Source organism: Panthera uncia, chromosome B1 (genome assembly GCF_023721935.1).
Source record: "Panthera uncia isolate 11264 chromosome B1, Puncia_PCG_1.0, whole genome shotgun sequence".
Classification (NCBI taxonomy): Eukaryota; Metazoa; Chordata; class Mammalia; order Carnivora; family Felidae; genus Panthera; species Panthera uncia.
Genome location: NC_064811.1, coordinates 11,658,813 through 11,681,416, shown reverse-complemented (window position 1 = coordinate 11,681,416; position 22,604 = coordinate 11,658,813). Strand labels below are relative to the sequence as shown.

Sequence of the window (22,604 nt, the reverse complement as noted above, 5' to 3'; positions counted from 1 at the left end):
CATAAGGTGGAGGGGGACACACATCACTCGAGAAGTTCTGATAGAGGGCCGTGAATGAGAACGTTCCGAGGAGGGAGAGTGGTTTTGCACCTGGGATGCATTTAAACTGAGACTTCATTAGGGCACCTGGGTGACTCAGCCCATTGAGCGTCTGACTCTTGATTCCGGCTCAGGTCATGATCCCAGGGTTGTGGGATCGAGCCCCACATTAGCCTCCACACTGAGCGTGGAGCCTGCTTAAGATTCTCTCTTTATATCCCTCCACCCCTCTCCCCCACTTATGCTGTCTGTCTCTGAAAACAATTTTTTAAATATTAAACAAATAAACGAACTGAGACCTCAAGGCACGTAGCACAAACGAGAGCTACAGCCTTTCTTTATGAGCATGAGGCTCGAAGCACAAAACTTCTCCACTGCTTCTGAAGCTTACACCGGGTCATCGTCCTCTCTGTAATGACAACAGCCACCGTTTCTTGTCCACCTTGGGCCAACACTGGCTTATGAGCTGACATCGTTTCTTTTTTTTTTTAATTTTTTTTTAACGTTTATTTATTTTTGAGACAGAGAGAGAGAGAGAGAGAGCACGAACAGGGGAGGGTCAGAGGAAGAGGGAGACACAGAATCTGAAACAGGCTCCAGGCTCTGAGCTGTCAGCACAGAGCCCGACGCAGGGCTCGAACCCACGGACCGCGAGATCATGACCTGAGCCGAAGTCGGACGCTTAACCGACTGAGCCACCCAGGCGCCTGAACTTGACATCGTTTCCAACCCCCACAGTGACACCTGTCCGAGGCAGAAGTATTTCTGCGCTGCACGCTCAAGAAAATCCTGCCCTCGGAGAGGCTGGGCAACTTGCCCAAGGTCACCCAGTGACTAAGTGGTGAAGGTGGGATCCTTCCCGGGACCGGTCTGACTCCAAACCAACACATGCGCGGCCAACAAAAATTCAGCTCAACCCGAGCCACTGTACTGGAGTCCTAAAGTGACTAATTTGTTGGAAGCAGCTCGCGTTGAGTATTCTGAGCTGTGTGAAAAGACCGTCACAGCCTCAGTGCCGTGCCTTTTATTTATTAAACCATAAAATGTTACAGTGGGTAATTAACCCTGGGAAGGGAAATGAGTGAAAGGGAGGACCGGGCAGACGAAGCCGCGGAAATCCGAGGAACGGCTCTAATCACCGCCGGTTTCTAGCGTCCCTACAGCACGCACAGTGAGGCAGGTACCCTCGGTCATGATTTACGAGTATTAACCCGTTTAGACTTTACAGCAGTGGTCTGTCTTCACTCGAGGTGTTAAGGTAGAGATGACACGGGCAACTCATCTGTCCACTCAGCGTGTGCCAAGCGCCGTGCTCCAGATACAACCTGAGCCGCGCCAAGCCCCTGGGTGTCATTCCCTCGGGGATCAGAGAGCGGGCGAACCCCTTCCCGGGTTCTCTGAGCGCCGGCTGACGGAAACCCAGGGAAAACAGCATGACCTCCCCCTCCTCCAAGCTCACGTGGAGTTTCTGCAGAGAGAGCCCCTCAGCCTAGCTTGTCGGGTGGTGACCCCCCCAAGGAAATAAAAGGACACAATTCCTGTCTTCAAAGGATGCATAGTGTGGAGTGTAGGTGGATGGCTTCCCATCGCTTCCCACCAGCAACCCCTAAGTGCCACCTGCACCTCTAGAAACCTTTCCAGGGGACAGTTGTCCCAGCAACGCCCGTCACCTCCGTCTTTTGATTCTGCACATCCCGGTCCGTCGGAATGGACAGCTTCTTTGCAATGACCTCCTGGATTTGTTTCCTTGTGGCCACAGTCCATCCCCACTCCTGCCTCTTGGTTGGCTGGTTTGTATCTTCATCCTTCATTTCATTCCTCGGATGAAATTCCTCACCTTCCATTCATTACCTTTCCCTTTCTTTTAATTTTTTTTTTTTACATTTATTTATTTTTTTGAGAGAAATAGAGCACAAGTTGGGGAGGGGCAGAGAGAGGAGAAGACACAGAATCCGAAGCAGGCTCCAGGCTCTGAGCTGTCAGCACAGAGCCTGACACGGGGCTCGAACTCATGAACCGTGGGATCATGACCTGAGCTAAAGTCGGACACTTAACCGACTGAGCCACCCACCCACGCGCCCCTATTTTTTTTTTAACTTTTTAATGTTTATTTATTTTTGAGAGAGACAGAGACAGAGTGTGAGCAGGGGAAGGGCAGAGAGAGGCAGAGAGAGAGGGAGACACAGAATCCGAAGCAGGCTCCAGGCTCTGAGCTGTCAGCACAGAGCCCGATGCGGAGCTCGAACTCATGAGTTGTGACATCATGGCCTGAGCCAAAGTGGGATGCTTACCTGACTGAGCCACCCAGGCGCCTCTACCTTTCCCTTTCTTGAAGCTTCCTCTGGGGGCAGGTGCTGGGCCTGGGCCTCATCCCTGCTGCTTTTCTTGACCTCACCAGTGCTGACAGTCACTGGATATCGATTTGGCACTTAGGAGACGTCAGGTCATTATTCCAGATGGGATTGTGGTGTTTGGAACCCACCCTGCATGTCCGCGAAAGGTAAGTGAATGAGTTCCCTGTTTCCTGCCCTCCAGGAGAGCGAGGCATGCTTCCTGGAAGAGCACACTCCCCTTTCCCGGGAAGAGAAGCACCTTCCAGAGATCTCAGAAGCATTTAGAGAGCAAGCAGTACACGGCAGTCTGTGCCCAGGATCATGTCTGGGGCTTGCTGGAGCTGAGGGATGGGAACAATGCTACCATGCGTTGATCGTTACATCTTCTTGTTAAACATCATCTTCCTGATGGTGATGACGATTGATTGAGCATGACCCTGGGACACCCGGGTCTGAGCACTTCACATGTATTAACTCACCTCGCGTACATTAAAGCGTTTAGAACAGGATAAGGCACTGAGCATGTTGCTTCTCACCATTTTCTCTTGTTGTCTCTGAAAAACTGCATAAAATAGAGCCTCTGCTGATCCAGATTCCATCAGTAAGGTAACCAAGGCTCAGAGTAGCATTGGCAACAAGGCCTAGGCCCGTCCCCCAGGGATTCTGATGTAATGGGTCAGGGCTGGCTGGTTATTGATATTTTTCAAAAGGTCCCCGGGAGACGTTGATGGGTAATTAAGTGGAGTGGGGGGTCACTGACGCAAAGCGGCATAGCCGGATTCAAACTGCGGCACCGCACGGTAGTAACCTCATACTGTGTGACAGCCGGCACGAACGGGAAAAAGATGAAGATTCACCCAGCTCCACCGGGGCGGGGGGGGGTGGTTGTTGGTACCCCATCAAATACATCAGACCAGACTGACTCCTGGGTGGGAATATTAAGTCCCAAAGAATCAGCTGATTGTTGTAGCTTACAGGTGCTTCTGCTCTGGCCCCAGCCCAGCACCATCTGCCCTTGGAGCCGAGAGCAGGTGTCCCAAACCCACCTGATCAGGCCATGACACCAGGGTTGGTTTAAAGACAGGCTCCTGGTTTTACCCAAATCTCCTGATACCCGCTCTAGGGGAGGAGCCTGAAGTCAGTGTTTTTCACACATTTATGGTGGTAAGTTGGGGAGACTGTGGGGCCCATGCCCAGGAAGGGAGTCCGGGGTCATTCAAGATGCCCCATGTGACCCTGGCGGCATGTGTACCTGAGCTGCCCACCCCAACACTTTGGATGCCTCATTTAACAGGTACTAATATCACATTGTTCTCCCACTTCTGAAAATCTGCCATCTAAAGCGATAGTTTCCAAACTTTTGGATTTCCCAGAGCACACAGTTGCAAGAAAGTAACCCAGGGAACGACACAGAGCCTAACGTTTATTTTGCCACCCAAGGACATTTAACACCCATCATAACAACAACACCGTATTAACTTTGTCCCCTCTCATGCACATACCACCCCCCTCTCCCCACCAAAAGGATAAACTGAACAAATTTCACCTCAAGGGAAACTCGCTGCACCTTACTTTTTCTGTCTTCCTGCAGGGTGGTCCATCCCCATCACTGGACCACCGTTGAGGGAACTCCCTCGGTTCACCAGTTTACCTGCTTCCGACTGGGCACCTGTTGCATGCCGGGTCCCCGGGTGGGTGCTTGCCAGAGAACGGTGGGCGTGACCTCATGGTTCCTGCTCTCCAGGAGCAAACAACGCCGCTCAGGCAGGGCTCCTGTGGGAGCAGATGCTGACAACCGGCAAGTGTGGGCTCCAAGGCAGCATGAAGGAGGGATGAAAGCAAACCCAGACCTGGTTATCAAGACAGATTTCCAGGAGGAAGCAACATCCAGGCAGACTTGAGTCCCATGAGCAGAGGAGTGAAGGGAATAACGTTCTGGGCAAGGAGGCATTGCCAGGGAGCTCGAGGCAGGAAGGGGGAGCATGAGGCTTCTTCTTAGGACTAGAATGGCCAAGAAGAACAAGGCATGGGGCCAGGATTAAGTAACAGGACCACATTAAGAGGTTGGAATTAAACATGATGGGAATCCAGGAAATGCAGGTAAGCAAGAGAATGACCTCATCCGATTCTCAGTTTAGAAAGGACACTTTGGAAACTGTTGCCTTCAGCTGGGGTTCAGCGGCTGATCCTCTATTGTGTAAAGACCACACGGTTCGTGTGTCAAGCCTGTGTCACTTTCCCTCTAATATCCCCCATTCTGTCCACACCTGATTAGCATCCTGATAAGAACCTTTCAGGAAATCCAAATGTACGTTCCAAATGTAAATTGCATTTGTTTCTCTAATAAACACTCAAGTTTTATGTTCCTGGCTTATGTGGACCAACCTCTCACTTGATTTGCGCTATATGGAATGTTAATGTTCTCAGTTGTGGTTAATCGCTCATGTAACTTTTTCTGTTTTCTTGATGCATGCTGCCTCTGCCTTACTCTCCTCAACTCCTCCACTGCCTTGACTTCCACAGCCAGAAAATGTAGTCTTGACCCTGAAGGTAAAGTCCTTGTTTGCTGTTTCTCGTGACTCTGTCTAAAGCCAAGGGGAATGAGATGCTTCTGCCAGAACTTCCTGTCCTTCCGCTGTCGTCTCCGTTGTGATGGTGTTTTAAATGGCTCCTTTCATTTTTGTTTATGGAATCGTCATCAATCTTCTCTTCCAGTTTTAGTAGTTCACCAAAGAATAGCGACCCACCTCAGCAACTTTCCATCTTGATCTCCTCGTAATCCACAAAGCGTTCTGGAGATCCTGGCATATCAGAAACTCAGTTAGGTCTTTGCCAGACCTTGGCCAGACTTCACCCAGAAGTAAACTCTTGAGATGACATATACCTTGATCCTGATACTGTTTGACATAATATTGAGTCAGTAACGTTGGAAAGGTTGTGTATCAAGTGTGAAAATTGTACTTGGAGGTAAACATAGTGCGTTTAGAACATTTTGAAAACACCTTCTCTCCTGCATTTGAGTTCAGTGTCTTCTGGACTCAGAAAGGATTTTAAATCCCTTTTAAAATAGTAAATAATTGGGACACCTGGGTGGCTCAGTCAGTTAAGCATCCAACTTCGGCTCAGGTCATGATCTCACCACTCGTGGGTCCGAGCCCCGCGTCGGGCTCTGTGCTGACAGCTCGGAGCCTGGAGCCCACTTCAGATTCTGTGTCTCCCCGTCTCTCTCTGCCCCTCCCCCACTGATGCTCTGTCTCTCTCTCTCTCTCTCTCTCTCAAAAATAAATAAATGTCAAAAAAAATTTTCAAAATAGTAAATAATTTAGATCATTTTCTGGGAAATGATAGGGAAATAGAGAAATAAGAGTTTGGAGTATCTCAATTGGCCGATGATGTGGGTCCTCAAGGGCAGGTTACAAGCACCAGTAGGTAATGACTCTCTGTGGCCATGGAATAGGGCTTGGTTTAAGCGGGAGCATGTATTTGGTGAATGAAGCAAAATTCAACCACTTTTTTTTTTTTTAGCATTTTATCCTTAATCTCAAAGTACATAATATTCAGGTGTCGTGTGCACCTCGGTCCTCTTAGGCATTTGTCCACAGACTTAATTACTATTGATTGAATATTTGCTGTGTGCTGGGCACTTGGCTGGCTGTTTTCACATTCAATCGTTTAATTATCTGACCCTCACAATATGCTTATGACCTTAATGCTAATTCCGGTTTAGGGAACCAGAAGCCCTCCCCCGCCCCCACCCCGTGTAATTTAAAGCAGGTCTTCTGACTCTCAGTTCAGTATTAAGACCTCACATTCGTTTCGAGGAACAACACTTGTGTCTTCTTTTACTTCGCTCAGCTTGGCTTCAGAATCTGTTGTTAGCGAGCCGGTCCATTAGTTGTAAACAGCCAGCCTGTAATTGTCATTCTTTAAAAAATGTCTTGCTTTATGGAAACATGAGTTTCAGTAAGCTCTAGTTTTGTCATCCAGTGGCATTAATTTTTTTTTTTTATCCCAGAATAAAGCCAGCAGTGATTATAAAAATATATTTAGGTCGCATGATTGTATCCAGAAGCCGTGCTAGTTCCTAGGAACGTAGGGAACTGTCTGAGACACGGGCCGACAAGCCCAGCCTCACCCACACGGCATGAAAAGACCATTTATTAAGTGTCTGCTCTGGGCCACATACTTCCCCTGACACGTTATCACTGATCAGACACTATCTGTAATGTTCACAATGACCTTACAAGATGCGTATTATTACTCCCAGCATACGGATAGGGAAACAAAGTCAGTGGCCAGTGATTAACATATCTGACTCAGAAAGTCTGAGCTTTTTTCCTAAATTTAGATATATTCCAGATTCTTTTGTAACTGTGGGTTTGTCATTAATTGATCTGATCTGAACTGCTTTGAATTCTTGATAACTTCTACTGGTCCTGTCTTTCTGGTGAAAAGCATCCTGTCCTGTAGATTATTCATAATGCAAGTATTTCTGCCAAAATTTGTTACACCATTTAAACACAAACAAAATATCTTTGGGGTTTAAAGTAAGTCATTTGCAACTTGACCCTGCATTTGGACATTTTACTGTGAGTTGAAAGAAGATAGTAATGACTTGTTTACACATTCTGATAACTCCAATCTCTGTTACTTCTTTTTTTTAATAAAAAAATTTAATGTTTATTTCTGAGAGAAGAGAGAGAGACAGAACATGAGCAGGGGAGGGGGAGAGAGAGAGAGAGGGAGACACAGAATCTGAAGCAGGTTCCAGTCTCTGAGCTGTCTGCACAGAGCCCGACATGGGGCTCGAACTCACAAATGGTGAGATCATGACCTGAGCCGAAGTTAGACGCTTAACTGCTTAACCGACTGAGCCACCCAGGCACCACTCTGTTACTTCTGTTTCAAGAAGGAGCATCAAGATGGAAGCACACACACACACACACACACACACACACACACACATTAAGATTCAACTCACGGTGGCAAGTAGGTTAAAAAAAACAAAACAGGTACACTGTGGAATGTTCTACTCGTTATTTTGTGTTAGAGGACATGCTGTTTCTTTTGTTTGACTTGCAGATTATCTACTATGAAATCGGGGTCATCATCTGTGCTGTCCTGGGACTGCTCTTTGTCATTCTGATGCCCCTGGTAGGGTTCTGCTTCGGTCTGTGTCGTTGCTGTAACAAGTGCGGTGGAGAGATGCACCAGCGTCAGAAGAAGAATGGGCCCTTCCTGAGGAAGTGCTTTGCGGTCTCCCTCTTGGTGATTTCTATATTTATAAGGCGAGTAGAATCTTGGGGGACAGCTGATTGTGTTTTGAACTGTTCAGCCCATGCCTTTAATACAAAACAACAACCACCACAGTACAGCCATAAAACAGAAGAAGACAAAAATGCTTGTCCGGGGGGTTCAAAACAATGTTACCATAACCAGAAGTTAGGGTTGTCATCAGGGTGCCAAGCCAACCCTTTGGTGCTTGTTTGTGTCGAAGACGAGCTGATAAATCTTGGCCTGTAGAAAGCATTTACCCCGCAGAACAATAGCTCCTTCCTTTTTAAAAAAAAATTTAATGTTTATTAATTTTTGAGACAGAGAGAGCACGAGCAGGGGAGGGGCAGACACAGAGGGAGACACGGAATCCGAAGCAGGCTCCAGGCTCTGAGCTGTCAGCACGGAGTCCACCGTGGTGCTCGAACTCATGAACCGTGAGATCATGAGCTGAGCCGAAGTCGGATGCCCAGCCGACTGAGTCACCCAGGCGCCCCAGCAGCTCCTTCCTTAAATAGCTGTTTGGAGACAGGCGGCCTGCAGAAGGCAGAGAATTTGCTTGTTGATTTGTGCATCCAAAGGGATCCTGAAGGATGGGTACAGTCCCTGAATCGGGGAATGTGAGAACACTGTAGAACAGAATTAACTTTCTAATAATAAACCCACTTTTCCTGAATTTGCAGTTAAGCTGCTACCCTCTGCGGAGGCCTGGAACACACTTCATAATTTAGGATGTGTTTCTTCTACGGTCCCTTCTGCTCCATCAGCTTTCCAACTGCCTGACAGATCAGGAGTACACTGCTCTTAAGACAGTAGCATTTTGCTGAGTCCAAATCAGAATCCTCGGCTGAGGAATGTGCTTCACGTTAGGGGTCCCCTGGTTGCAATATTTGGTCATGGTTCCACATTTCCTCATTCATTCAGCCAATGCATGTCATGACATTTAGCGACAGAAGTAAAGTGCTTATGACGTGAATAGTGCTAGGCCCCACGGAGGCACAGAGACCGTGAGGACTGGCAGTCAGCCTCCTCCTCGCTGTCTCCTCCAAACACCATGTTTGCTCGGTAGCTGTAAGATTTTTCTGGTTTCACTAAATAACTGATGTTCGGGAATTTAAGCAGAAAACAGGATTAAACAGAACAATTTAAGCTGGCCTACCAGCTGAAGTTTTAGATGGAAATCCAAGAAGAAAAGTTCTTCAATTGTGGCTATCAGTGGGATCCTGGTAAGACCTACGCTTTGGGGTGATCATTCATTGGAAGGCGGTATACCTAGGGATGCCTGGGTGGTTCAGTTGGTTAAGCGTTGGACTTCAGCTCAGGTCATGGTCTCGTGGTTCATGGGTTCGAGTCCTGCGTCAGGCTCCATGCTGACAGTGCAGGGCCTGCTTGGGATTCTCTCGCTCTCTCTTCCTCTCTCCCTGCCCCTCCCCCACTCACGCTTTCTCTTTCAAAATAAATAAATAAACTTTAAAAAAAAAAAAAAAGGAAGGCAGTATTGGAAGGGACTGGACTGATCCCGAAGTGCTGATATGAACCAGTCCCCAAGAAAGATGAATTCACAGAAGCAACTGGCAGACCACGTATATATCCACATGGTCCCTATGACAAAAACAAAAAGGAGAGAGACACAAACACTTGGTTATATTTACACAGAGCATCTGTAGTAGGCTTGCCAAGACCCAGACGCAGTGGTTGCCCCTGGGAAGGAACTTTGGTGGTTGTGGAGGGTAGGAAGGAAATCACTTCTCACGGCATATAGATTTTTTTTTTGTCTCTTTTGAATTACCTACCATGCCTCAGGTATTACCTACCGACTTCATTGCACCAAAAATTAAACTTGAACAACCAAACAAAATCTTCAGAAAAAGCTTAAAAGGCAGTGCATTCCACTGACTCCAGGGCAATCATTTTTTTTTTTTTTTTGGAACAAAGACACACTTTTGCTGCAAATAGTTAAATAATAGACCTTAACGGTCTATGTGCAAACAGGACCCAAGTGAATGCATTGCTAATTTCATGCACCCTTGTTTGACCACCAGGGAGTTATTTTTGTTTTCTCTGTCTCTCTGTCTGTCTCTCTACCTCTCTCTGTAAATAATTTGTTTCTGCACATTGAATTTTGAAGAGCAGCTTGAGATCAGGTCAATGGTGATTTCAGATGTCCCTGTCTCTCTGCTTTGTGTTTGAAGTCTTTTCAGGAATGCACGGACCTTACAGCTATGGAAGTGGTTACCTCCTCCCAGCTACCAGGAAAGTGTTAGTTACAGTCCAAAGAGACGTCAGACCCAGCAGAGATCATTGTGCATTTGTTTTAAGCCTAAAACTACCATCTTTCATTCATCCAGAGACTTGGACAGCCATGCTTCTCCCTCTGTAGAGGCATACCCTGAGCATCCAAAATGAGGCCCACATGACAAAGTGTCATGTAAAAATACTCGCCTTTAGGGCTTCTTGTTCACATGATTACTTAATAGTTAATAGTTTTCACTTGATATAAATACATGTGATATAATTTCAGGAAAAGTCTTTGTTGCATGTAGTTAACCTATTTACCCAGATAAATGTTTACATATGCAATAATGGACTTCCCAGGTTTTTTTGAATGAAGCACATATTCTATATTGGGTTTCTATTTTTATTTTTATTTTTTAAATTTAAATCCAAGTCAGTTAACATATAGCATATTAATGGTTACAGGAGTAGAATTTAGTGATTCATCACTTCCATATAACACCCAGTGCTCATGTTGACAAGCGCCCTCCTCAGTGCCCATCACCCATGTAGCTCATCCCCCGCCCACCTGCCCTCCAGCAGCCGTCAGTCTGTTCTCTGTATTTAAGAGTCTCTTATGGTGTGCCTCCCTCTCTGTTTTTGTCTTATTTTTCCTTCCCTGGGTTTCTACTTTTAAATTGGGCTTTTATTTACATTACGTATAATTATGTGTCACATATGTCATACTTCCCCCGGAACTGTTTGAATTATTTATATTATGTTTAAAATACCAAAATATAATTAACAATAAAGCTACAAAGTTGGAAATAAACTTGACTTTCATTTATAATGTGAAATGAAGGTGACAGTTTTTTTTTCTTCAGAACTCAGATCCATCAAACAAATTTAGATAAGTGTTTTTTTTCTCCCCAGGGATATTTTAGTTTAAAAAATTATTTTAAAAAATACATGCTGTGATTCTACAGCCTTGTATACATTCAGTTTAGATATTTTTCCCCACTCAAGTAAAACTTACTAAGTTAAAACCCATAACTTCAAATTTCAATATAATTAAAACAAAATTGAGGGGCGCCTGGGTGGCTCAGTCGGTTAAGCGTCCGACTTTGGCTCAGGTCATGATCTCGCGGTCCGTGAGTTCGAGCCCCGCGTCGGGCTCTGTGCTGACAGCTCAGAGCCTGGAGCCTGTTTCGGATTCTGTGTGTCTCTCTCTCTGACCCTCCCCCGTTCATGCTCTTTCTCTCTCTGTCTCAAAAATAAATAAACATTAAAAAAAAAAAATAAAAAAAAAAAAACAAAATTGATCACCTATTTGAGGCCAAGTGACAAATTTAAAACAAATTTTACATAATACATTGAATTTATATATGAATTATAGACAGCTCCAAAAAGGAGTACCATTTGAGATTACTTAGTTTACTTTAAAGTCACACTAGAAGTTTAAACTTCTTGGCTGGAAGTGTAAAACTTAGAATCGCTATCATGATGTCTTTTGAAACCTCTATTTGTTCGCAAGTATTTTCAACATCATGAGTCAAATACTAGCTGTATATTCTTTGCAAAGTAATCAGAACTAGCCAAAGAGGTTAAAGACCAAGGGAAAGTGAAGATTTCTGTTACAATTCGATAGAAAGGAGAGTAAGAATATGTCCACGAAATCATAGGAGATAAAAATAATAGGGGAAAGAATGTCAGTAAAGCTAGGAGGCAGAAAGAAGAAAAAAGAGATATTTGCTTCCGGCTTAAACTGACCTCAGCAGAGATTGGGTCCTATTGATAAATAATCTTTGGATACGATTTTTTTAATTTTTTAAATTTTTTTTATTTTTTGGATATGATTTTTTTGTAAGCCGAGAGCAGTCTACTTGCCTTTTATCAGGCTCAATTTCATTTCGTGGCATTCCACTACATCACAATTAATACCGACGTTGGTTTTTAAATGCATCTTCAGTCCTCTTATTTTTCATCCATCCTTTTTTTTTTTATTTAAAACAAATTAAATCTTTTTTTTAATTGAGAAAGGCATAGGTGTTAAGGAGAAAGGTCCCCTAGTACATATGGAACATATGTGGTCATGTTCTCTCTCTGAGCTTTTCCAGAGGCAGCTGTGGAATGTTAGAATTCATAGACGTTGACATATGTTTATGTAAGTCTTTTTGACCATCAGCAGAATTGAATTTCCATCTCTCACTGTAGACTGTTGAAGCAGATGTGTGTTACTCCAGAAAAAGCCAAGTTTCCTCTCCCTTCTTTCTTTTACACTTTGTCATCGCTGCATTTTTTAGAATTCCAAAAGGTTATGGACAGTAACAAAAGAGGAACAAATAGCCATATTTATTTTTCCAGTATATTTCTAAGTTTCTGACTACAGCAAACCAGCTTTTCCAGTTGCCATGGTGAAAATTGAATTCCAGTCTCTTTCAGGAAGATGGCTGTTTTCAAAATTCATTTTTTTAATTAGGATTGTGATGGTCAATTCCTGGCATGGAGGCCACAAGGTTCTAGAAAAGAAACTGAGCATGCCTGAAAATCATGAGATTTTCAAGATGTGAATGAAAGAGTTATTTAAAATTAAAATTAAAAAACTATCTTTAAAAAAAAGAAGAGATCAGTTATAGACTGAGAGCATTTATTTGGCAATTATTGGCTAATTTCATCAAGTCAGTGGAAATTGGTAAAAAAAAATTGCTACAAATTTTAAAGGGTTAGCCTCAGTTTTTAAAACTTTTAAGTTCACTTTTAAGTGTATATGCGAGAAGATTGGTCTGTCCGTTAAAAATATAGAAGATGTAATATTAATATACCATAAAAATTAAAATTCCTATATTTGGCTAAAAAGTTCAAGAGATCTTGTTGTACCGCATAAAAGCATATGTTCTTAATATTTTTTATGTCAAATTCCAGATTCCCCTTTTTGTGTAAGACAGTTCCCTCAGTGTTCTCCTATTCTAATAGTTGGCTGACACATTCATGTGATTTTTTTTCTGCTTGAAAAATATATTGAGGGAGCACCTGGATGGCTCAGTCAGCGCGTGATCGACTCTAGATTTCAGCTCAGGTCATGATCCCAGGATCGTGGGTTCAAACCCCGCACCGAGCTCCGAACTGAGCACGGAGCCTGCTTATGAGTCTCTCTCTGCCCCTCCCCCACTCGCACACACATGCTCTCTCTCAAAACAGAACACTAGACAAAAAAAAAGAAAACAAAACATATTGCATAATAGGACTTTCTAAATCAAGGGCAACAAAAAGCATAACTTCTTTATTCTCTATTTGTGTTTAAATAAGAGTTTTAAATTAGAGATTGTAAATGGAGACTGTCAGTTGGTCTGCTTAGTATTTAGGTTTTTTTTCCCTTTACTTAGTAGGTAAAATTTTATCTTTTTAATAGAGTCTTTTTATTTATTTTGAGAGACACAGAGACAGTGCAAGTGGGGGAGGGGCAGAGAGAGGGAGGGAGAGAGCAGCCAAAGCAGGCTCTGAGCTGTCAGTGCAGAACCCCCACTCAGGTCTCGAACTCACGAACCGTGAGATCATGACTGGAACCCAAACCAAGAGTGGGACGCTTAACCGACTGAGCCACCCAGGCATCCTTTAGTTGGTAATATTTTAAAGGGGGAAATTTTACGTAAGAATACAGATTTCCAGATTTTTGGAATGAGTGGAAAGTCTGGCAGTGCAGAGCATCTGCCCCCACCCCCACCTGCCACCTCCCAGCTCCTAGCGGTTCATATCGTAGGTTTTGCCCTTTGTGGTTTCTGTGTAGGCATTTGAATTTGCCATCCTTCATATAAGATTTACAATGTGTTATGGGTCTGAAAATCAGCTCTGAAAGCTGCTGAATTTTATTCCGGAATTCTGTGTAGGACAGTTTGGTTTTTTCAAAAAAAGATCAATGCTTTCATTTTAATTGGATTCGTAACTGATTGGCAGAAATGTGGGTCTTTTTAAATATGTTGCATTGAAATTCAGTATTGTTTTGCAGAGTTGTATTGCATTTCATTTTACTGATTGATGATCTTTTGAGTAAAGGCATCTATCCAGTAAAGGAACACAGTTTATGACCAAGACTCTCCAAACATAAGGCTAATCTTCTAAATGGATCAAGTGAAATAAAGCCCAGTCTTTAAACCCACTTTCACTGAGCACCCCCCCCCCCCGCCCCGTGGACTAGAGACCCATCGTTCACCTAAAGTTGACAAAGAAGCAGTTCCCACCTCTTTCTAGGGAAATTAAATACAGGTAGAAATAAAGACAAAATAGAGTATGAAGTGAGCAATGGCCCACGAGAATTTCAAGGAGAGCGCTCTGGGAGTTCGGGGCCAGGAGGTTCTTCTTCCGTCTAGGGGGTTCGGTGAAAGCCAAGTGGACTTGGACCTGTGTGTTTCTCAAGTTCATTCTACCTTCTTACATGACAAAATCGGTCTGGAGCATGATGGGTGACCATGTGGACACGCGGGGGAGAGAGAGAGAGAGAGAGCAAGGGGCCCCAGCGTGAAATGCTGGGGTGGGCAGGTATACTCAGGTGTTAGCACTGACTCGTCATGGGATGGAATGTTTGAAACTGGACCTGGTAAATAAAGATCCAGGTGCGTTGCTACAACCCAACTCTTTCCTTTATTTTTCTGTTCACACTACTCCAAAGTCCTTGTTTTGGGTCATTTGGCCTCATTTGGCATTGGGTGCATCATTTGATAACTATTACTTTTATGCTATATTGTCTGCCTCATGAGTACAAAGGTGGACTTAAGACTGGCAAAGATGGATTGTAAGATGTAACGATGGATGATCGTTCCAAATGGCACAGATTATTGTTAATATGCTTTTTTTTTTAAATTACCATCCGCATGAACCCAAACCTTAGAAAAAAGTCCTGGAGGGGTGCCTGGGTGGCTCAGTCGGTTAAGCGTCCGACTTCGGCTCAGGTCATGATCTCGCGGTCCGTGGGTTCAAGCCCCGCGTCGGGCTCTGGAGCCCGTCAGAGCCTGGAGCCTGCTTCAGATTCTGTGTCTCCCTCTCTCTCTGACCCTCCCCCGTTCATGCTCTGTCTCTCTCTGTCTCAAAAATAAATAAACATTAAAAAAAAATTTAAAAAAAAAAAGTCCTGGAGAACTTGTGGACATCCATTACCCCTCTCCTTTGCAACAAGAGAAGTACTTATCCAGTTTAATTTTCAGTTTTGCAGTACTGGCTGAAACTCAGAGAAGGAAAATGACTTTCCCAAGCTCCCAAGCTTGTGTAAGTTAGTGGCAGTAGAAGGACTAGAACCCGAGTCTCATGTTCCTACTCCAGTACACGTTCCATGGCAACTTGTTAACCATAAGAAATACTTTTCAACACTGTGTATTCTTATAGACTTTTTTTGGCTTCATTTGGCAAACGTAATGTACCTGTGTAATACTGCTCAGGGCAAATACGTTTTATGTGAGACCAGCAATGAACGAATGCTGTTTGCAATGAATCGTGACTGTATATAGGGTGAATGATTATCCCCATTTCCCAAGATGAAGAAGTTGCCTGAGAACATGGGACTCTGGGTGCAAAAAAACAGGCACTTGGCCACAGTGTTTGCCTGTTACTTACAAAACTTTGTTCTGGAAACATCCACATCTTCCACCGGATAGTTACAAACAAAAGATTTGTTGTACATTTCTGTAGGTTGATTACTGTTCTGTTAGGAGTTTGTGTAATTCCTTGCTGCCATCTAGTGGTGAAATACAGAAAAGCCTTAGTAATTCCCAATTTTCAATGTAACATTTTAACGTTGGAAGGCTCCGACACAAAAACCAGCTGGTCAAATTAACTTAAGTCAGGAGATTGTTAGTAACTAGTTAGCATTAAGAACGCTTAAAGTGATCAAATGCAGACATCTTAGATGAATTGAAAACTGTTTTTAATTTTCACGTACAGTAGCTTTCCATGAGCAATGCCTTTCACAGTGTTTTTTAAACTCTTTTATTTAAGTCCATTTTACATAGACTGGAGCATCCATATCATAAGTACGTAGGCGTCAACTTCCATGTCGTGAACGTGCGGATGATGTCATTAGCCACCCCTCCCCAAACAGAACCACTGAGTTTTAGCACCATCATTTTCTCGAGGTGGTACATTATATAAAACAGAACGATACAGTATGTATGCTTTGTTTACAGCTTCTCATGTGGCATTTTAATACTAAAGTAACTCATGTTTCTTTTTAACCTGTAAAATAAAACTAATAGAGACAATTAGAGAGATCCCTGCCTTTGGAGGGAGCAGAGGTATGCATGGGAGGTGCGTTTATGCGTGCACTGTGCAGGAGGATGTACCGCCATATTCACATGTGTGCAGGAATGGGACTCTGACACGCTCTGTCTTATAACCTTTGTTCCTTCTGTTTCCTCCACAATTTCTTGGGAACATTGTTCCATTTATAAGATTTCCTATTCAACAGAACAGCATATCTTAAACGGGTATGTGCCTCCTCCAAGAGGACCGAGTCCTGTTTTGTGGCCCACGTGTTGGATTATGGGATCTTGGCAGGAAGGCTGTAGCAGGGGAAGAGGGCCTGGTGGGGAGGAGGGTCCTGCCGTCATGGGGCCTCTGCTCAGAAGCCCTGCTCCCCTCCCATCTACAGAGCTGCTCTGTGCCTGGCCAGGTGACCATGGGTCACACACTGAATGCTCTTCTCTTCTCTTCTTCATTTCCTGCAGCATTGGTATCATCTATGGTTTTGTGGCAAACCACCACCTGAGGGCCCAGATCGAAAAGACTCGGAAACTGGCAGACAGCAACTTCAGAGACTTGAGAACTCTCCTGAACGGAGCTCCAGCGGTAAAAACCACACTTGTACATCTGTGATGCTTTGTGTTTGGGCCTCTCAGAGTCCCTGTATGTATCTGGGACCCCCTTTGGATGTCTAGAGACCCAGTAAATCAGCATACACAGGTGCTATCCTCATCTTATAGATGAGGAAATAAAGGCCCAGCAAGTGATTTTCAAAAGAGTATAAAAGCATAATTGCAGAACTGGTGTCGTTATTTTGTTATTTTATTTATTTTACTTTATTTTAAGGTACAACAGGAGCTCCTGGGTGGCTCAGCCGGTTAAGCATCTGATTCTTGGTTTTGGCTCAGATCGTGATCTCATGGTTTTGTGGGTTCGAGCCCCATGTTGGGCTCTGTGCAGACAGTGCAGAAGCTGCTTGGGATTCTCTCTCTCCCTCTCTCTCTGCCCCTCTCCCACTCACACTGTCTCTGTCTCTCCCAAAATAAATAAATAAACTTTAAAAAAAATTAATTATTTTAAGGTATAACATAAGATTATAATACTTATTATAAAACTGCTTAACTATCTTAAGGGTCTTGTGATTTTTTTTATTTTTTATTTTTTAATTTTTTTTTAAACGTTTATTTTTGAGACAGAGAGAGACAGAGCATGAACGGGGGAGGATCAGAGAGAGGGAGACACAGAATCTGAAACAGGCTCCAGGCTCTGAGCCGTCAGCACAGAGCCCGACGCGGGGCTCGAACTCACGGACCTCGAGATCATGACCTGAGCTGAAGTCGGCCGCATAACCGACTGAGCCACCCAGGTGCCCCAGTGATTTTTTTAAAAAGAAAAATCTGGGTGCTATTGTCCTTTCCCTTTGGGAATACCTGCCATTTGTGTGCAGTTACTCTTGTCATGAAAATGTTCTGCTTTATAAATACCCATTTGCTAATATCTGTATAGTTGTGTAGAATTCCTCGGGAAGGGGACACTGAGACACATGCATGCACACACACACACGCATGCATATGCACACGCATGCATATGCACACACATGCACACACACACGCATGAACACACACATACACGCACACTCAGAAGTTGTTTTGGGGAGAAGGGGAACAGGATGGCTGGAGGGCACATTTTTTTCTGTATCGCAGAAGCATGTTAATGTCTTGCCTGTACAAAATACTGTTTTTAAAGACATCTGAGCAGAAAGCAGCTTAAATAATTGATGCTGGGCTGATGGGTACCAGAATGTGCAGAAGGATGCCCTCCTGTTGAATTCACTAATCAGAGCCCACTAGGATCCATGGGCTTTTTCACACAGAAATGCACTCTTCTAAGTTTAGTCTACCAAAACAATACTAACACATTAAATATTGTATCAGTTTTTTAAAATGTGGTTGGAACTAGGGGCACCTGCGTGGCTCAGTCGGTTAAGCGGCCGACTTCGGCTCAGGTCATGATCTCATGCTTCGTGAGTTCGAGCCCCGCGTCGGACTCTGTGCTGACAGCTCGGAGCCTGGAGCCTGCTTCGGATTCTGTGTCTCCCTCTCTCTCTGCCCCTCCCCTGCCCTGCACTCTGTCTCTCTCAAAAATAAATAAACATAAAAAAAAAAAAAGAGAGAGGTGGATCTGTTTCCAACCCCTTGAATCTGGTCTGTGCCTGTGACTTGCCGTGGCAAGAAGAACGCAGTGCACGTGACCCTGGCCTCAAGCTCCCAGAGACCTTGCAGTGTTCGCTCTCATTCCCTTGCTGCCAGGACCATCATGTGAAAACACCCAGACTGGCCACTTGGAAGATGAGAGGCCATGTCAGGAGAGGGGCCCATTTGTCCCCAGGGGAGCCGGCCCTGCCCAGACTCTCAGAATCAGGAGAAAGTATAAATCATGCTTCCTGAGCCAAGAAGTTTTGGAGTGGTATTAGGAAGTCTGGGTGTCAGAACATATAAGCATCTTTAAGAACCTGCTTTATTTTTTTTCATGTTTGGATTCAGGGTAGTTTTTGTATGTTAAATCTCTTTTTACTGTGGCTTTGAACTTTAGAAGAGGTCTCATGCAATTTTACTTTATTTTATTTTATTTTTTAGGAAATCAGCTATATCCTGAGCCAGTACACCACCACTAAGGAAAAGGCATTCTCAGATCTGGATAGTGAGTAAGACTTAAAATTGCCTCAAATTCATTCGTTTGTTTGTTTGTTTGTTTGTTTTGGCTAGAAGATGCGAGGACCATCTCCCATAAAACATGGGCTAAGGGATAAAGTATGCGATGTCTACAATTTCTTCATGAAAGTTGGAGCAAAACAGAACAATTCCCAACAGTGACAATTTGCAGCTTGTTACCTGATGAGTAAAGCCCAGCTTTTATTGTAAAAATGCTTTTGCTTTCTTTAGTCAGAAGTGTTTGTTCTTCATTCCCCTTGTGACAGAGGAGATGGGTCTCTGTCAGGTCCCTTGTTACAGACAGCAGTGGGCTCCCCAGAGAAACCAGTGGGCTTCAGAAATCCAGGGGCGGGCAGTGCTGGTCCCTGCGGGTCCGCGAGGAGTTCACACACAGCCTGGCTCAGTGGTTCTCAACCAGGAGCTGGTTTGCCCTCCAGGCGACATGTGGCAACATCTGGAGACATTCTGGTTGTCCCTACAGTGAGGGTGGGGACAGAGCTACTGGCACCTGTTGGTAGCGGCCAGGGATGCATCCGGACACCCTACGACACATAGGACAGCCCCCACAACCAATTATCCAGCTCAAGACATTGATAGTGCCAATGTTGGGAACCCCGGGCCTTGCTGGAAAGATTAGAGATAACGGTTGCAGCTGAACTTCATCAACATTGTGTTTCCAGGACAGATCCCGCCCCCGCCCGCGCTAACCGCTAACCGAATGCTGAGCATTCCTGTGAATACTTTTATAAACCAAAAATGGCATAAAGCAAAGAAACGATTACCGTTAATTTATACGGGAAATGTTTTGAGCGTTCCCAGACCCCCAAAATCACCTCTCTTAGGCTTTCCTGATACCATGGGACACATCTTGCTAACGGATGCATACGACTGATGGAGATACAGCCCAGATGCTCACAGACAGGGCTCGGAGCTCTCGTGCTTGTGCCTGAGATGCTGGGTGTGGTTCCCGCAGAAGGCGCTGGGGGGCGCCACTCTTGCTGTCTCTGGGCTCGTCTCGCTGCAAAACCAGCGATGAGCGATGTTTTCATCAAAGCAAAAATCCTTTACCTTAGTGAAAACTGGTACTAACGTAGGTCTTTCGTAAAGGCTAAACATGCATAGTCTGAACTTCCGGAGAGCCGGGGACACCTGCGCGTTTAAATGCCGAGTCCGCAGGTATGGGAACTGCGGGTGTGGGAACTTTGAATAGCGTGAAGAAAATCTCGGCAAGAATCAGCACGTAGGTGGGGTGGAGGACGAAAAAAAAGGGCCTTCGGGGCAGGCGAGACCACAGATGGATGACTTTCTAGGAAAGGAAATCCCACAGGGGGAGGAGAATGCAGGTAAGGGGTGGGGGGGCAGAAATTCGTGGATCCTACCCTCATAGCCCCTTCTGCTTCTTGGGATTTAGATGTTAAATCATTGCTAGGAGGCGGAATTCACGAACAGCTGAGACCTAAAGTGATCCCCGCGCTTGATGACATCAAAGCCATGGCAGAAGGTAAGCACCGTGACGGAAATGGGCGAGAGAATATTCCCCCTGGAGGTCTCTGGCTTCCCAGGATCCCGCTCCCCTTTTCTCATTTTTCCTGGATGCAGACATGCCCACAGGCCAAGTCCAGACACACGCGGTGGCAATGGTGTGGCTTGTTGGTTTGTTTGCTTAAAAAGCTTGTGCCTGAGAAGTTGTACTCATTATCTCAAAGTCCTTTGAAATAACAACAGCAGAATCCGATAGGAGCCTGCCACGTCTTTTCGTAAATACAGTTCTAGAAAGGCAGCCCCGCTCCTCTGGTGAGGTGGCATCTAAGGTGGCTTTCACACTGTGGCTGACAGCAGAGTTGAACATTGGCAGGACCCCGTGGACCACAAAGCCTAACTATTCTCTGCGCCTTTACAGAAAAAGCTTGTGGGCTCTTGCTATAGAAGATGAGCAGCCTAGAGAATTTTAGGTCTGGGGTGGGGGTGGGGTCTATTGGTTACTCTTTCCTTTTCCCTGGAAAAAACCACCTTTGGGAAAGAAGAATCTGCACACTTTCTAAGACACCACAGACAGTGATATAAGTGAGCAGATGTGCGGATTTGAAGAAACGACATATTCAATTGCAGTGAGTCAAAGCTCTCCTAGATGCTTCCAAATGTTGAGGAGATGTCTGTGCTTAGTATTTCATAGAGAGGACAATGTCACCTACTTGCCACATTCGTCATTCAGCCACCATGAATGTGGCTGTCATGAGCCAGTATTCCTGAGAAGACAGCCCACAAAGGAAGGAACAGTGTAGAAGTGAGAAAATTATGCCCGCTCGTTTTGGCGTTCCTCCCTGACACCCCCCACTTAAGAGTTCAAAGACTCAGGTGATGTATGGAAACAGGGTGATGTGCAGAACAGGCCAGGAGTTGGTAAGATTACTTTTAACCAACTGATCAGTCTTTCCTTGCTCTCTCCTTGGCCCTGCAAAAGGTCTACCTGCAACTGAAGGTGTGACCTCTGCTGTTGATGCCTTAGATGCTCCCCCCCCCCCCGCCCAACACCTGTTCTCCGCATCACCAACCATGTCCTACCAATGCAAGGAAACTGAGGCCCAGAGAAGGGATGTGACTGCAAGCATCCATGCCTCCTGCCTTCCTTTCTTAGAGTTTTACATGTAGCCCCTTCCTTCCTCCCTCCCTCCTTCCCTCCCTTCCTGCCTTCCTTCCAAACCTGGCCCCTGCCTATCATTCCAATCATTTTTTGTCTCAACCCTCCAGCCCCCAAACCTTCCATTCCAAGCCATGAACCTCAGTATTATTCTTCTGTGGGTCTCCAAAGGCATCATTCCCTCCCAGACCCTTTTACTGCGTGTGCTTTCTCTGTGTGAAGTGCCACAGGACCTTCCCAACATCTTCTTACTACATACCAAACCACAGCTAAGTGTTCTGTTCTCTGCACGCTTCACCGCATGTCTCCTTTTCCCGTCCCAGAGCATGACAACCTCCTAATTTCTGCTCCTTACCTTGTGACCCTAAACGTACAGCTCATTTGTGGTATTTACAGCACCGCCCCCTACCCGCCCACCCCCCACCTTTGATAGGCAACAGGCTCCTTAAGGGCAAGACGTGTTGATATTGCTCATGTCTCTATTCCCCTAACTTGTGTCTGGGGACAGCCCAGCAGAGTGTCTGGCCTGGAGTAGGTTCTCATTTCTGGAACGTATAAAGAAAGGCCTGAAGCCCTTACCTTCATTTTCCAAGTTTGGAATCCTGTAACTTCACTGGTTATAGAGTAGAAAATGGATTATATTCTTCCGTAGTCCTGCCTCAGTTGCGAGGCAACTCCTTTCGACTTCATGAGCTTCCTGATCTTTTACTTTTAATGTCTGTAATCATTTGATTATTTTTTAGTTGCCCTCGATGTGCTTTATGGATATATCTATCTATTCAAATCAGGGTACGGTTGTTTTCATTTGCTTTGGGAACTTTGCAGACAGTTCTTACACTTAGAGATCTTTGGGAGGTGCCATTGATGTGCTATCAATGCCAAAGATCGTTGGAGTGGCGTAAACAACAGGAAGCCTATCACACAGGACAAGATATTGCAGGTATGGCAGTTCCAAAGTTGGTGGATTCGGGGGTTCAGCACTGTCAAGGAGCCTTCATGCTCTTGCCCTGTCCTGTGGTTAGTAGGAGATATTACATCACCACCAGGATCAGACTACGGAAGGAGGTAAGGGTCTGTTGGCTCCTCATTCCCTCACTGGGAGGACCATCACTCCTGGAAAATGCCAACCTTCCACTGCCCACATCTCTGGCATTGCTCTTGCTGATGATC

At 44.9% G+C, this 22,604-nt stretch overlaps 1 protein-coding gene across 4 annotated transcripts in view; it reads left to right on the top strand.

The window, feature by feature from the left end:
• Nucleotides 1–22,604, top strand: part of PROM1 (prominin 1) — a 134,882-nt gene that overhangs the window by 72,679 nt on the left and 39,599 nt on the right. For all 4 annotated transcript variants that reach the window (XM_049630343.1, XM_049630341.1, XM_049630340.1 and 1 more), the window contains 4 exons: nt 7,455–7,660; nt 16,571–16,691; nt 18,722–18,785; nt 20,208–20,297. In XM_049630343.1, the coding sequence (XP_049486300.1) occupies nt 7,455–7,660; nt 16,571–16,691; nt 18,722–18,785; nt 20,208–20,297 (481 nt within the window). The remainder of the gene's footprint in view (nt 1–7,454; nt 7,661–16,570; nt 16,692–18,721; nt 18,786–20,207; nt 20,298–22,604) is intronic.